This window comes from Taeniopygia guttata, chromosome 21 (genome assembly GCF_048771995.1).
Source record: "Taeniopygia guttata chromosome 21, bTaeGut7.mat, whole genome shotgun sequence".
Lineage (NCBI taxonomy): Eukaryota > Metazoa > Chordata > Aves > Passeriformes > Estrildidae > Taeniopygia > Taeniopygia guttata.
In genome coordinates, this window is record NC_133046.1 from 6,850,899 (window position 1) to 6,864,641 (window position 13,743).

Genomic DNA, 13,743 nt, shown 5'->3' on the forward strand with positions numbered 1-13,743 from the left:
CACAGCCCTGGGGAGCCCAGTGCCAGCTCGCGGGAAGCCTGGGCACAGCCCCAGTGCCAGCTCCCAGGAAGCCTGGGCACGGCCCCAGTGCCCTGCACACCCAGCAGAAATGGGCCATGGGGGGCTCTGGCACTCTGTGGGGGCTGCAGTGTGGGGGGACTGGGTGTGTTTGGCTTGGGCCCCCAGGACCCGTCCCTGCAGGAGCCTTTGGGGCACTGCAGGAGCACCTCTGAGCCACTGGGAGCTTTCCATGGGGTTTTCTACGCAGTCACTGCAACAGTGCGAGTCACTGGGGTTACTGCCTGGCAAAGTGAGTGATGGCGAGGTTGGGGATAACATTTTGAGACAGACCACAACTATGTCGGGGTGTTCAGGCATCTGTGGTGCATCTCCCACAAAGCAGAGCAGGAGGACAGTAGCAACAGCAGCAAAGAACCTGCAAGGCTGAGTTACCGGATTTCCCTGGAATCCAGAGCCTGGCTCATTTTGGGGCCCAGCAGAAAGGAAGGACGGGGTGCTGGTGGTACCAGGGCTGGGGTGCACTGTCCTGGGGCTGCTCCCATCTCCAAAGCCCTCGTTTGCTGAAATCCTCGGCCCCCAGAGCTGCACAAGCCCCTCTCCCCTGCACTCCCGCCGCCCCCGAGCTCTCAGCTCCTTACATAAGGTTGCGGCTCCGCCCGAGGTATCGCAGGGAAAGCTCGGGAACAGGAGGCGAGGGGTGCCGGGGAGGCACAGCCCCTCCAAGGTGTATTTTTAGGCTTTGCCTGATGCTCATTCCTGGGCAAAACACCGATGCTAGAGGCTGTGTCCTGCACTGCTCTGAGGGGTCTGACCTTCCCGCTGCTCCCAGCGAGGGGTGAGGCTTTTTGGGGTGGTGATTCTCCTGAAGAGGGGGGACACCTCTTCCAACAGGTGGGATTCTGGCGTTTCAATCTGTCTGCTGGGTTTTGGGGCTGCGGTGTGGCTTTTTGAGCTGTGTTTCAGCTGTTCCCTCCGGGATGGGTTTGCGGCTGCCTCGCCCTGCAGGCAGCCACCGCCATCTACAGCTGGTGGGACGCGGCCCTTTCCCGGCACTGGAATAACCAGGGACCTGCTGCTCCTCAAAACCAGCCGTGGGTTTGTGACTCACAGCCAGGATGGCCTTCGGACACTGCCCCGCTGCTCTGGTTAATGTTTAATGAGGAAACAACCCATCATTTTCACTGTAAATTCAGGGGGTTTTCAATGCCAGCGGGTGGGACTGTTTCTTTTTAAATGTGAATTTGGATGGCTCTGCCTGGAGCAGGGGTGCCCAGGGGCTGCCTCAGCCCTGGGGCTTTCAGCTGCTCTTACTTGAGGCTCCCTCATTCCCCAGGAATGTTTATCTAATTGTCCTCCGAAGGAAATGTTAATTGCAGCAGCACTTTGGGTCCATTAACCCTCTTGGGTCCATATGGGATTTATGGCAAAATAAGAATGTGAGGGAAAGGAATTTTCCTTTTTTGTGTCAGTTTGGGGGTTTGGCACCAGCTGTGTCATGAGGGGACAGCAGTGACTGTCATGTCCAGTGCAGGGGGGACAGGTTCCCCCCCTCAGCCAACCTCCATCGTGGCTCAGGATGATCCAGGCTCACCATGTCCACCTCAGGGAGGACAAACCTCACCACTCTCATGGAAATAATCCAACACAGACACACTTTTCATCCTATTTTATTACTTCACACCCCATTTGCTATCCCAAGCCAAGCCAAGCCAAGCCCAGCCATCAGCCACAGCATTCTCACATCCCCATCCTCACATCCTGGTGTGACAAAGCCATTTGGGGGGCTCACAGAATCACCTGTGCTCACACCCCCTGGTACGAGCTCTCCGACAGCCCCTCCTGCTTCGTTAGGCCTTGCAGCCCTCTGGAAGCCTCACGGGAATTCTGCAGCCTCCCAGAACCCTAAATACATTTTATTTCTGTTTTCCCCATGTTTTAATCAGCTGGGTAAGGGGCTGCAGGCTCTGTAACCATGACACAAACCCTGCGAGTCCAAACCTTAACATAAGAGCTTCAAGCTGCATCTTGCCCCGAGCACCTCACCCATTGCAAGAATCATCTCTCCAAATCACCCCCAGATTATAGTGTGAGCTCCGATAAGCTGCAGTCACCTTTGCAGACTCAGCTCTGTCCCCCTGGTGAAGCACCCACTCCCTCAAGCTCCCTCCCCTTCCCCAAAACCCACCACCCAAGCAGTGAGGCGACAAAACCCCTTTGCCAGCAGCAGCTTTAAATCCAAAGTCTCCCCCGGAGAACCACGAAAAATTAACTGTTGTACAAGGGAACCACCCTGGTGATGCCCTGCCTGCAGATTGGGCACTTTTTGGGCTTGGGAAGAGCCAGGTAGCACTCGTGGCAGGAGCAGATGTGGCCGCACTCCAGGAAAACGCAGGATTTGGTGTTGCTCAAGCAGACCACGCAGGCGTTCTTGAGGATCTCCCCCCCCTCGGTGTTCATCAGGCGCTCCTGGGCCTGCCGGAACTCCTCCTGCATCTGCCGCAGGCGCTGCCGCTCCCGGAGCTGCCGGTACTGCTTCCGCAGCAGGAAGAACAGCACGGCGCAGGTGGCGAAGCCCGAAACGACCGTCAGGATCTTCCAAAAGCGCACGCCGGACTCTTGTTTGTGCAGCAAGGACTCGAAATCCAGGGAGCTCAGGTAGTAGGGCATGCCCTGCTTTGGGGGCTGCAGCTTGATGGTGGCGTTGTCCAGGACCAGCTCTCCCACGCCCGTCAGGGCCGTGCCCACCTTCAGCATCTGCTCCGTCTCCTGGATGCCCTTGGAGCGCTCCCCGCTGATGTAGTGGCCGAGGACGTCGGTGAAGGACTGCACAGACGGGTGGAATTTCTCGTACACCGTCTCCAGGCTGAGCTCGGCAGCCTCCAGGGGCTTCATCACCCGGACGGTGACGCCGGCGCCGTCCTCGGCAGGGACCAGGTCAAAGGGGGTGGTGTTGGTTCTCTGGTGGATGATCTTCTCGTAGTCGTTCCTGGGGAGGGAGCAGGGGGGAGTGAATGACTGCCCCCGATGGGAAACACTGCCTGGGATCACCTGCCAGATGGGACATGCCCTGAGTGGAGCTTCTTCTCTCTGGAGAACACCTTTTCCCTCGTGGCACTGTCCAGGTGTGCACGAGGCCATGCCACCCCCATCTCAGTGCTCCCCCATCCCCACCTACTTCTTCCTGACCTGCCTGTGGCATTCCCAGCTGTCAAAAACCATCCAGTGAGGAGAAGCACCATGTGTCACACATCCCAGTTTGGTAAGTGTTAGCAAATGCTTATCAAACTGCATCACTGGGCTCTGCTTCAGCAGCCCTGTGACCCCTGGGTGTAGGGATTGCCCAAATCCAATTAATTTCTGTTCTGCAAGTCGGTATTTTTTGGAAACGTCATCCTCTGGTAGGGGGCTGATCAGTGTTCAGCCTGTGGTGGATTACTCGATGTGCTCTTCTCCTCCAGCCCCTCTAAAATCAGGCAAATCCAGCTCTAAAATCAGCCAAACCCCCATTATGGCAGCTGTCACTGTGGGGGCTACTCTGAGACCCAGCTTTGAGGCACATGGTCCCTCTGGCCCTGTCTGAGGCCATTTCAGGGTGACAGACCCCCCAAGGGCAGCACAGGCACATACCAGAGGTGGGTGGTTCTGTTCCACACCATCTTGTGCTCCCGCAGTGTCAGCCTCTGAACCACGCCCTTGCAGTTCTCCACAAACTGACTGCTCAGGGTGTCCTTCACCGACCGCACCACACCTGCAACGGAGCCCAAGGCCAGGTGAGGGCTGACTGAACAAACCCTGGGCGAGGGCTGGGAGGGACAGGACCATGGGGAGTGGCATCAATGGGCTGCTAGGGAGAAATCCTTTCCTTCCTGTGAGGCTGGGCAGGCCCTGGATCCCTGGCAGTGCCCAGGGCCAGGTTAAACGGGGCTGGGAGCAGCCTGGCACAGTGGAAAGCGTGGCTACCCATGGTGGGGGGTGGCACTGGATGAGCTTTAAGGTCTCTTTCAACCCTTAAGGCCTCTTTCATTCTAGAATTCTAAGATGGAGACAAAAGGGATGAGAGCCCATATTTTCTGCTGTCAGGAGTCTGTGGCTGCTTGGCAGGGGGGAGATGACCTGATGGGCACAGGAAGAGGAGCTGGGGATGAAATCCCCCGGTGAGGAGCAGCTGTGGGGCATGATGTGCCCCCTCCCCCTCCATTTGGGGCACTGCTTTGGGTCGTGTTTGAAAGAAATGTGGGATTTGTCTTTACAAACAGTGGGTCTGCTGGTAGATAAAACTAGATAGTGAGAGATAAAAGAAAGAATAGGAAGAACCATAAATGCCACAGGAATTCCACTGACTGACCCAAGTGAAAGGAAAGTGGGGTGAGGTTATACATTAGAAGGGGGTCTTAGGTTTCAGGCATTTCAGGAAGTCTGTACCTTTCAAATGCCTCAGCCACTACGGAAAGAGAGAAAGAAGTGAGAATCAAAAGGAGGCTGCATCCTCTAGGAATCTGAGGGACCCCATGGGAAATGCCCATGACCTCTCCCTCGATTCGAATAAAGTCACAGGACTCCTCTGTCTCCTTTTTGGACATAAACCTCCGGTGTTTGTAGACGACCCTACCTTCTATGACCGCATAGGGCACGCATCGTCCGGGCGCCTCCAGCAGCAGGGCGCGCAGGTCCCCGTCCAGCCGGACCTTCCTGGCGCCCTGCGGGGAACAAACACAGGCCGCGGCTCAGCCGGCGCGACCAGGCCGCGGCTCGGCGCCCGGGCAAACGCATTCCCCCGTCGCACCCCTCGCACCCACCTCGAGCCCGCTGGCCACGCGAGCCTTCTGGCGGTAGACGGAGTAGAGCAGGGCGGTGAGGGCGGTGCTGGCGGTGAGGAGCACGGCCTGCGCTGCCGAGGGCCGCCCGCCGCCCTCCATGGCCGCCGTTACCACGGCAACCGCGCGGCGCGCCGCGATGACGTCACGCGGCGCCGCCATGGAGACGGGCGGTCCGCCAGGCCGGGGCAGAGCGGAGCTCCGCGGGTGCCCCACACGGAGTGGGGCCAGATCCCAGCCCCGCGGGGCGTTAGGGGGATAAATCCCATCCTTGCGAGTGTACGGGACAGCTCGCAGCCTCCCCACCCCTGTAACCCCACCTCCGCCTTGGGGTCTTGTGCGGGGATCAAACTCCAGCCTCACCAGCATTCCCAAATCGCAGCCATCCCTTGGGATCTTGGCCCCAAATCATAATGCCGCCGGTGTGGGGGGAGAGCATCCCCCGTACCCCCCTACCACCCTGGGGGTGGGGGGCAACCCAAATCTCAACCTTCTACTAAGTTTGCGGGGGCAGTGGTCAGACCAAAGCTGTCCCCCCGTGGCTGTGGGGGGATATCTCCCCAAATCCCAGCCCTATAGCCCCTTGGGGAAGGGGTTACAACCCCTCCCTGGGCTGGGGGGGGGGGATATCTCCCCAAATCCCAGTCCTATAGCCCCTTGGGGGGGGGATATCTCCCCAAATCCCAGCCCTATAGCCCCTTGGGGAAGGGGTTACAACCCCTCACTGGGCTGGGGGGGATATCTCCCCAAATCCCAGCCCTACAGCCCCTTGGGGAAGGGGTTACAACCCCTCACTGGGCTGGGGGGGATATCTCCCCAAATCCCAGCCCTATAGCCCCTTGGGGAAGGGGTTACAACCCCTCACTGGGCTGGGGGGGGATATCTCCCCAAATCCCAGCCCTACAGCCCCTTGGGGAAGGGGTTACAACCCCTCACTGGGCTGGGGGGCAGCAGCACCATGTGCCCCCACCCAGTGCAAGGACTCAGCCTCAGGATGCAGCCCCCAGCCCCACTTTGCAGAGTCCTTTTTCCACGCCCCACAAAGGGCCATGGCAGGGTGGAAGGTCCCTGCTGGTGGGGACACAAACCCCCCATTCCAAAACTCCCACCCCCCACCATTTCCTTACCATTGGTTATTCTGGGAAAGCAGCAAAACGGGAAGAAAAAAATAGAAATGTTTTGTAAATTATTGATCTTCAGGCCCTTGGTGCTGATTTGGAGTGGGGGGGTGGTGCAGGCAAGTTCTGTGGGGTCCGAGGGGCCAAAACCCCCTCACTGCTCCCCGATGTGGGCGGCACAGCCGCCCCCCGGCTCTATATTTAAAAAATGAAGTTGCCATGGCTACGCAGAGCAGCTCTCCCCCGCCCTCGGTGCGGCAGGAAAGCACTGTGGCCCCCACAGCCCCCCTCCTTGCCTTGCCTTTCGAGGGGTAAGTGCAATATAAACCCCCCAAGCTGCCTCAGAGCCGAACTAACTCTGCCGTCCACCAGGCTCCGGGCGAGACACAGGCGCCGTCACACCGCAGGAAACACACATTCACTTTTTTATTATTATGGCCGCTGCGGAGGAGGCACGAGAGCAGCTTCATGTGCGGGGCTGGGGGGTCCCTGGGGTGCAAAGCCACCCCTACCATGGGTCTTCCTGCGAACGGAGCTGCGAACTTGTCCAGAGTGATGCCCGAGGAGGGCCCAGCAGCGGCCGGGGCACAGGGAGGGCAGCGCAGGCCCGGCCCCGCGGGCGCTCAGCACACGGCGGCGCGGGGCCCGCGCAGGCTGCAGCCCCTCATGTCGCTGGCCAGCCGCAGCACGGCCGCTCGCTCGGGGTCCCCCAGGGCCGTCCCGGCGCCGAAGGCCTCCTCCTCCTCCTCCTCCAGGATGGAGCTGAGCCTCGGGGCGCAGCGGGCGCGCTCGGCCGGCGGGCGGTAGGGACACTTGGCGTTGAGCAGCCTGCGGAGGGGCACCAAGGGCACGATGGCGTCGCCCAGGAGCTGCTGCTGCACGTGGCGGAAATCGCTCTGTCTCTTGAGGCGCTTGAACTCGTTGAAGGCGGAGGCCGAGGTCTGGTAGAGCAGCAGGGCCATGGCGCGCGCCTTGTCGGCCTTGGAGAGCAGCACGGCGTGGCAGCGCAGCACCACCGCCTTGTTCTTCACCTGGTGCCGGTACACCCAGGCGAACACCTTGGGGTGGCGGCGGTCGGCGGCGCAGTAGGTGATGCGGTGCAGCAGGTACGCGTGGCCCGGCCGGCGGGTCCCCTTCTCGCAGGGCGTCATGCGGATGCCGTGGGGGCCCAGCGTCAGCGTCATCTTGGCCCCTCCGGCACCCGCCTCGCTCTTGGCCCAGATCTTGCCCACCGCCTCCTCGGTGCAGCCCTCGCCCTTGGCGTGCAGGGTGACGGCGTTGCCCAGGTACCTCACCGTGTACGTCGGGTCCTCCTTGTTCAGCTCCACTTTCTGGCGCTTGCCGCGGAAGACGCTGCCCAGGCGCTCCAGCGGGCACTGGGGCAGCAGGTCCGGGCAGGAGCGGAGGAAGCCGGCCAGCAGCGCCGCGTAGCTCAGCCCCGGCCCCAGGCTCTTGCCTTTGCACTTGCGTTCATTTTCCACCAGCACGAACTTGCTCCGGCGCCAGGGCAGCATCTCCGCTCCGCTAGTGCCGGCCTCGCTCGCAAGCAGCGGGACCACCCCCCCGAGCCCCGAAGCCGGTTTGGGGGGTAGTCCCCGCACCCCCCGCGCAGGGGGTGTCGTCCCCTACCCCGGCAGCGGGACGCCACCCCGTTCCCGGTCCGGCTGCCCACGGAGGATGCGGAGCCGCGGAGCCGCCGCGTTCCGGGTGCCGCCTGCGCCTGATGCTGCGGGAGCGGCGGCGGCGGCGGCTGCGGGGACGCGGCTCTCCGTGGGCTGCTCCACCTCCCCGAGCACGCGGGGAGCCGCCGGTGAGCGGCCCCCAACGCTGAGCGGCCCCCGCCGGTGAGAGACCCCCGCCGGTGAGAGACCCCCGCCGGTGAGAGACCCCCACCGGTGAGCGACCCCCGCCGGTGAACGGCCCCCGCCGGTGTCAGACCCCCGCCGGTGACAGACCCCCGCCGGTGAACGGCCCCCGCCGGTGAACGGCCCCCAACGCTGAGCGGCCCCCGCCGGTGACAGACCCCCGCCGGTGTCAGACCCCCGCCGGTGAGAGACCCCCGCCGGTGAACGGCCCCCGCCGGTGAGAGACCCCCGCCGGTGACAGACCCCCGCCGGTGAACGGCCCCCGCCGGTGAACGGCCCCCGCCGGTGAGCGACCCCGCCGGTGAACGGCCCCCGCCGGTGAACGGCCCCCGCCGGTGAGAGACCCCCGCCGGTGAACGGCCCCAGCCCCAGCGCCGGCACCCACCGGTGCGAGAGGAAATTCCCTGATTTCCCAGCCGGCTGGGGGGCTGATTTTGGGAGGTCAGCTGATGGCTTCTGACACTGGAATGACAAAAAGATGGGGTTTTTCCCCCCCAGATCAGTACTGCACAAGGGTGTGTGCCAGGATTTGCAGATCCTGCAGCCTTGCTGGCATTTTTTCTTCCAGACCTCCCATTTGCTCCTGTAATTTCCAAGCCAGTCAGATCTCCTCACTGCTCCTCTCCTTTTGGGCTGAGCTGGCTTTTAACCTGTTGCTTTTATCTCTGGCCAAGCCCCTAAGACAGCTGCTCTCCAGGAGAAATTGAATGTTTTTTCCCCATGGCACAGCTCAGGGAGAATTTTTGGGGAGGTTTTGCAAGGTTTCAGCCCTGCAGTGGAGTCTGAGGCTGCTCCAGGATTCAGTGCCTTTGGCTCAAACCCTGAGTTCCACCTTTTTTTTTTTTTTTTTTTACCATCTGGAGGTAAAGCAGGGAGACCCCCGGGCTTGGGGATGCTCTGTTTGTCTTGGGATTGAAAAATGAGGTGGAGAAAGGGGTAAAATAACACCATGTGCCCCCACTCTTAATCTACTTGGGGAAGAAAAACAGAGTGGGGTGTTGCAGGGAACGGGAAGCCATTTCCTAGCAGCTTCCCAGATTTTCTGCAGTTTGAGTGAAGCAAATACAACCTTAAAATAGCAGCTTCACAGGCAGACAGCACCAGCCCCACTCTCTCACTGCCGCGGCCTCGACAGCCTTGAAGGTTTTTGCAGCCAAAATAATAAAAAATGCATGGATTTGTCTGGTTTTCAGCTTTTTTGATACAAACATGGGCTGTGTGGTTTGTTCCCAGTGCAAGTATGGTTTTGGGGAGATGGCAATTAGGGAATTAGTGCTAATGAGGAAGATTTCTATCCATGATAGCTTCTGTCTTTCGTAATTTCTATTCTTGCCCTCACTGACTTGAGGTGAGGACTGTGTTTACTTGCTTGGTGTTCATATTGAGAGGGCAGGTGTGAACCCACCCTGAAAGCTTCTTTATTTACAGATCCCACGTTATTTGGGTCGGGGAGATAGGGGGCCTGTGGTGTCCCTCTACACTGGTTTGACCCCACAGTGCCACCCACAAGTTGCCCTAGGACTGGTTTTCCTTTTTTCTCCCAGATTTTGGGGGTTGAGGGAGACTCTGTACCACATTGTATATAGGGGGAAACAACCTGGATTTGCACTTGAAAGCTGTGAAAAAGGGTTGTGGGCTGGTTCAGGGCTGCCAATCCCTCCTCTCACTCACTGCCCTGGCAAGTGGTGAACTGTCCCTTGCTGGGTTCCAGAATGAACAAGCGCCCTGGCAGTGTGTGGGAGATGGGTTTCCTGGTTATCCCTTGGACAATACCCATCTCAGCATCCTAGATTTGGTTTCTTGGGATGCCTGTGGTGGTCTCACTGTCCCATACTTTATTTCAGCTCCTGGAGTTTCAGCCCCTTCGGAAGCCACTCAAAATTTGGATGCTGCTTCCCAGTCTGTTGTGGCTCCTCAGCAGCGACCCAGCAGCAAGATTTGCTGGCAAAACCAGCAGGTAAGGTCAAAGTCCTCCCCAAATCCAACAAACTGGACAAAAATCCCAGTGATAAATCCCTGGGGGCTGTGACAACCATCCTTGCAGCTAGAAAATGGGGCAGGAAGCTCCTTGGGCAAGGGGAAAAATAGAGAAATCTTTAATTAAAAAACAATTTGATGATCACCCGGGAGCCCTTTACCTTGTGTGGGCTGATTCCCTGGAAGAACCGGCCAAACTGAATTTGGGCTCCAGCATGAGGGCATCTGAAATTGGGCTTTTGACCACCTGTGTCTTCAGCCAGTTTCCCCTGTTGACTGTACTTAGAAGACCTGGGAAATATTTTTTATGATAAAAATATTTTTCTGTATATTTTTAATGCTTTCAATAATTTAATTTATTTCTTTTGATCTCACTGATCAGGAGCTGTTGTTCCTTCCCCCCAGGAATGATTTAAGGATATTTTCCTATGGAGCCACAAAACCAGTTTTGAACTGAGGAGGGGTGGGATGGCGGCTGGGACAGAGAAAGGAGGAAGTAAATAACGAAAACAAGAGAAATTGGAAAAAATGAGGCAGCAGGCAGAGAGAGGATGTGGGAATCCCTGAAGACGGTGCTTTTGGGGCCAGGGCTGTCCCTGAGGATGCTTCCCGGAGTTCAGCTGCGTGCTGGGGCGTTATCCCGGCGTCCCGGCCAGCCTATTTTCCAGGCGAGGAAATATTTAACCGCGGCGTCAGCGGGCAGGGCAGGCGGCTGCAGGAATGGAGGGCAGCGGGCAGCACCCGCTCCCTGCTGTCCCCCCTGGCCAGCCTCAGGGTGACCATCTCCAGCTCCTGCTGCGCCGCAGCCAAGAGGCCAAAAACTGCGCCTATTGCCCCTACAGCCAGTTCCCGGTGGGAGCTGCGCTGCTCACCGCCGGCGGGGAGATCTTCTCGGGTAAGATGGGGATCTGAGCCCCACGGGGATTTTGGGGAGCCCCCAGCAAGCCTTGGGTCGTGTATGAAGGTGCAGCGGGGTCATCCCGGGGTGCTGGTGGTGTGTGTCCTTCCCTGCTTCCTCTTGGCAGCCGCCATCCCGCACCGAGCCAAAGATCGCAGCGGATGGGAAAATAAATAGATAAATAGGGGAAGCAGGGAAAATGGCTTTTCTTTGTCAATTCCCTGAGAAGAAAGGAGCTGGTGGGGTTTGAGGTGGCTGATGGCGGGGCTGTCCCTGCAGGGTGCAACGTGGAGAATGCCTGCTACAGCCTGGGGATGTGCGCCGAGCGTGCTGCCATCCAAAAAGCCATCTCCGAGGGGCACACCAGCTTCAGGGCCATGGCCATCGCCAGGTGAGAGCTGCAGTGGTGAGGGATGGGATGGGCAACCAGAGCAGAACCCCCGCTGCTCCTCAGGGACAGCTTCTTTTGCCGCAGCCCCGTCTTTAGTGGAGGCAAATAAAGTTTTTGCATGCTGTTTTTGGTGGAACTGGGGGACAAATCTGTTGTGGCTCTGTGTTTTTTGGAGCATGAGGGTCTTCTGCAGGTGTTCTTCCCTCCTCTGACCTCAGGACTGAATGCTGTGCCCTTCTCCTTTGGCAGTGACATGGGGGACCACTTCATCACACCCTGTGGCGCCTGCAGACAAGTGATGAGAGAGGTGACAGCTCGTGTGGGGCTCCGTGGCTCATTCCCTGATGCCAGACACCATCCCCTGACCCCAGGCATCTCCCCCTGAAACACCGGGGGGTACCAAGGAGGGTGCAATGCCCCATCCTCAGCCCCAGGGCTGGCTCCAGGCTCCTCAAATTTCATTATCTCCTGGCAGAGGGAGATTCCAGCCCTGGGTGGGTGTTCATTAGCTCGCCTTCCAGATGCAGGTTTACCCTTGAGCCCTTGCTCTGGCAAGCATGAAAATGGGGGTTTTCCTGCAAATCCGGCTCTTGTCTCCCTCCTCCACAGGAATCCCAGCACCCACAGCCCATTTTTGGGTTGTTAATATGTAATGTGTCACAGGGCTCTGCTCCAGGGTCAGATTCAGCAGGTTCAGAGGCACTAGGGCTCATGCTGGTGGGGTAAAAACACAGGATCTGAGCCCAAAATATCCTCCGGGGGAGGTAATGCTGATAAGCCAACCCAAAATACATGCAATAGAGGGGGATGCTCCCTGTGAACCTGAATAAAAAGGAGTATATTATTAATTTGGGGAAGAAATGCAGGTTCTTCCCTCCTTCTTCTCCCTCATCAGGCTCTTCTTTCTCCTCCTCCAGTTTGGCACAGACTGGGATGTCTACCTGACCAAAGCAGATGGCACCTACATCGTCAAGAGGCTGGAGGAGCTGCTGCCACTCTCCTTTGGCCCCGAGGACCTGAAGAAGGTCTGAGCAGAGTGGCCATCACCAGCCTTTGCCTTTATGTACAGGGAACAATGGTTTTCCCTGATTCTCTCAGCCTGTAAGCAATTTTTTGGGAACAACACAGTGGAAAATATTAAGTTGCCTGTTCCTCTGGACATCTTCTAATTCAGTGTTGATTTGCAGACTCCAGCTCCACCTTGCCCCGAGGAAATGGCAAAATCAAATCATAGAAATTCCCTGTTATTAGTAAAAAAAGCATCCAGACATCCCTGTAGGCAAGGGAGGACATGGGTTTGATGCAGAACTCAAACAGGCTTTGGTACAGAAACCACTCCTGAATAATGCAAAAATCATGGCTTGGGAAAGTGCTGGATTCTTCAGCTCTAAAAAGAAGTGAAAGCAAGAAGGAAAAGGTCCATCAGCGCCAGAAGTGACCCAATCCAGATTAGGTGGATTGCTGGAACAGGATGGTTATTGCACTGACCATGTCCTTTGCTCCTTTCTCCCCAGCTTGTTTTCCTTGCTTTTATTCTGTTTGGCGTGAAGAAGATGGCAGGGAGTTTTTGGGGACTTCTGGAGGGTTTTGTGTCTCCAGGGTTATGCCATTTGTTGATCGTACATTGATGTATAATACAATGATAAATGAATTAATTACATTTCCCAACCAGCACTGTGTTGAGCATTTCTGTCATGCCCAAGTGAAATAAAAGCAGTGGAAGGTGTCCCTGCCCATGGCAGGGGTGTAACAAGGTGGGCTTTGAGGTCCCCTGCAGCCCAAACCAGTTTGTGATTCTGTGATTTGATGATTCCACACACTGGGCTGTGCCTGGCTGCTCCCAGGGCAGTGGCATGCTCCATGCCAAGGCACTCCTGGCTGTGGCATCCATGCCCTGCACTGCACAAGGCTTTATATTGGCTGAACCCTGCTCTGTGCCCTGCTCCATGACCCATTCCGTGCCCTGCCTGATGCCCCACTCCGTGTCCCTGTTCATACTGCACTCCACACCTGCTCCATTGCTCTATGCCCCATTGCCCGTCTCACTCCCATGTCCTGTTACCCTGCCTGTCTCCGTGCCCATTTCCATGCCCACTCTCTGCCCCACTCCATGGCCCATTCCCTTCCCACTCCATGGCCCATTCCCTTCCCACTCCATGCCCTCTTCCCTGCCCCACTCCATGTCCCATTCCCTTCCCACTCCATGGCCTGTTCCCTTCCCACTCCATGGCCTGTTCCCTGCCCCACTCCATGCCCCATTCCCTTCCCACTCCATGCCCTGTTCCCTGCCTCACTCCATGTCCCATTCCCTGCCCCACTCCATGTCCCATTCCCTGCCCCACTCCATGCCCTCTCCTTCCCCGTTCCCTGCCCCATTCCGTGCCCCACTCCATGCCCAATCCTAGCCCCATTCCACGTCCCTCTCCCTCCCCATTCCCTGCCCCACTCCGAGCCCCTCTCTCTCCCCATTCCCTTCCCCTCTCCCCATTCCCTCCCCCTTCCCTGTCCCTCTCTCTCCCCATTCCCTCCCCATTCCCTGCCCCTCTCCCTCCCCGTTCCCTGCCGCACTCTGAGCCCCTCTCCCTCCCCATTCCGGCTCCTTTCCCTCCCCCTTCCCTGCCCATTCCCTCCCCCTTCCCTGCCCCTCTCCCTGCCCGTT

General features: G+C 58.3%; 3 protein-coding genes across 12 annotated transcripts; 1 reads left to right on the forward strand and 2 right to left on the reverse strand.

The window, feature by feature from the left end:
- Positions 1-1,672: 1,672 nt before the first annotated feature.
- MUL1 (mitochondrial E3 ubiquitin protein ligase 1) lies at positions 1,673-6,020 on the reverse strand. 2 transcript variants are annotated; one of them, XM_072917511.1, is made up of 4 exons: positions 5,963-6,020; positions 4,631-4,718; positions 3,649-3,769; positions 1,673-3,007 (listed from the first exon to the last, which is right to left on the reverse strand). In XM_072917511.1, the coding sequence occupies exons 1-4, from the start codon at positions 5,963-5,965 to the stop codon at positions 2,287-2,289; spliced, it is 933 nt and encodes a 310-aa protein (XP_072773612.1). In that variant the 5' UTR covers positions 5,966-6,020; the 3' UTR covers positions 1,673-2,286. The 2 variants fall into 2 exon arrangements, with proteins under 2 accessions (XP_072773612.1, XP_002193021.5); XM_002192985.5 differs by lacking the exon at positions 5,963-6,020 and adding an exon at positions 4,818-4,985.
- A 341-nt stretch (positions 6,021-6,361) lies between these two features.
- Positions 6,362-7,708, reverse strand: FAM43B (family with sequence similarity 43 member B). The gene has a single exon (XM_012570468.5). The coding sequence runs from the start codon at positions 7,465-7,467 to the stop codon at positions 6,577-6,579; it is 891 nt and encodes a 296-aa protein (XP_012425922.2). The 5' UTR covers positions 7,468-7,708; the 3' UTR covers positions 6,362-6,576.
- A 166-nt stretch (positions 7,709-7,874) lies between these two features.
- Positions 7,875-12,755, forward strand: CDA (cytidine deaminase). 9 transcript variants are annotated; one of them, XM_072917519.1, is made up of 7 exons: positions 8,063-8,078; positions 8,112-8,153; positions 9,663-9,775; positions 10,638-10,690; positions 10,973-11,084; positions 11,334-11,391; positions 12,002-12,755. In XM_072917519.1, exons 3-7 carry the CDS (start codon positions 9,705-9,707, stop codon positions 12,113-12,115), a joined length of 408 nt encoding a protein of 135 aa, XP_072773620.1. In that variant the 5' UTR covers positions 8,063-8,078; positions 8,112-8,153; positions 9,663-9,704; the 3' UTR covers positions 12,116-12,755. The 9 variants fall into 9 exon arrangements, with proteins under 9 accessions (XP_072773619.1, XP_072773617.1, XP_072773618.1 ...); XM_072917518.1 differs by lacking the exons at positions 8,063-8,078; positions 8,112-8,153 and adding an exon at positions 7,875-7,984; XM_072917516.1 differs by lacking the exons at positions 8,063-8,078; positions 8,112-8,153 and adding an exon at positions 7,925-8,035.
- The last annotated feature ends 988 nt before the right edge of the window (positions 12,756-13,743 follow it).

What these genes read in the sequence shown, in the direction of transcription:
- MUL1 (XM_002192985.5), bottom strand. Translation starts at nt 4,937, where the DNA reads ATGGAGGGCGGCGGGCGGCCCTCGGCAGCGCAGGCCGTGCTCCTCACC. An exon ending in GCCCTATGCGGTCATAGAAG is followed by an intron (nt 3,770 to 4,630) that starts GTAGGGTCGTCT and finishes GCTCCGTTGCAG; the next exon opens with GTGTGGTGCGGTCGGTGAAG. An exon ending in AACAGAACCACCCACCTCTG is followed by an intron (nt 3,008 to 3,648) that starts GTATGTGCCTGT and finishes CTCCCTCCCCAG; the next exon opens with GAACGACTACGAGAAGATCA.
- FAM43B (XM_012570468.5), bottom strand. Translation starts at nt 7,467, where the DNA reads ATGCTGCCCTGGCGCCGGAGCAAGTTCGTGCTGGTGGAAAATGAACGC.
- CDA (XM_072917512.1), top strand. Translation starts at nt 8,526, where the DNA reads ATGTTTTTTCCCCATGGCACAGCTCAGGGAGAATTTTTGGGGAGGTTT. An exon ending in TTTTTTTTTACCATCTGGAG is followed by an intron (nt 8,682 to 9,662) that starts GTAAAGCAGGGA and finishes ACTTTATTTCAG; the next exon opens with CTCCTGGAGTTTCAGCCCCT. An exon ending in TTTGCTGGCAAAACCAGCAG is followed by an intron (nt 9,776 to 10,637) that starts GTAAGGTCAAAG and finishes TTGCCCCTACAG; the next exon opens with CCAGTTCCCGGTGGGAGCTG.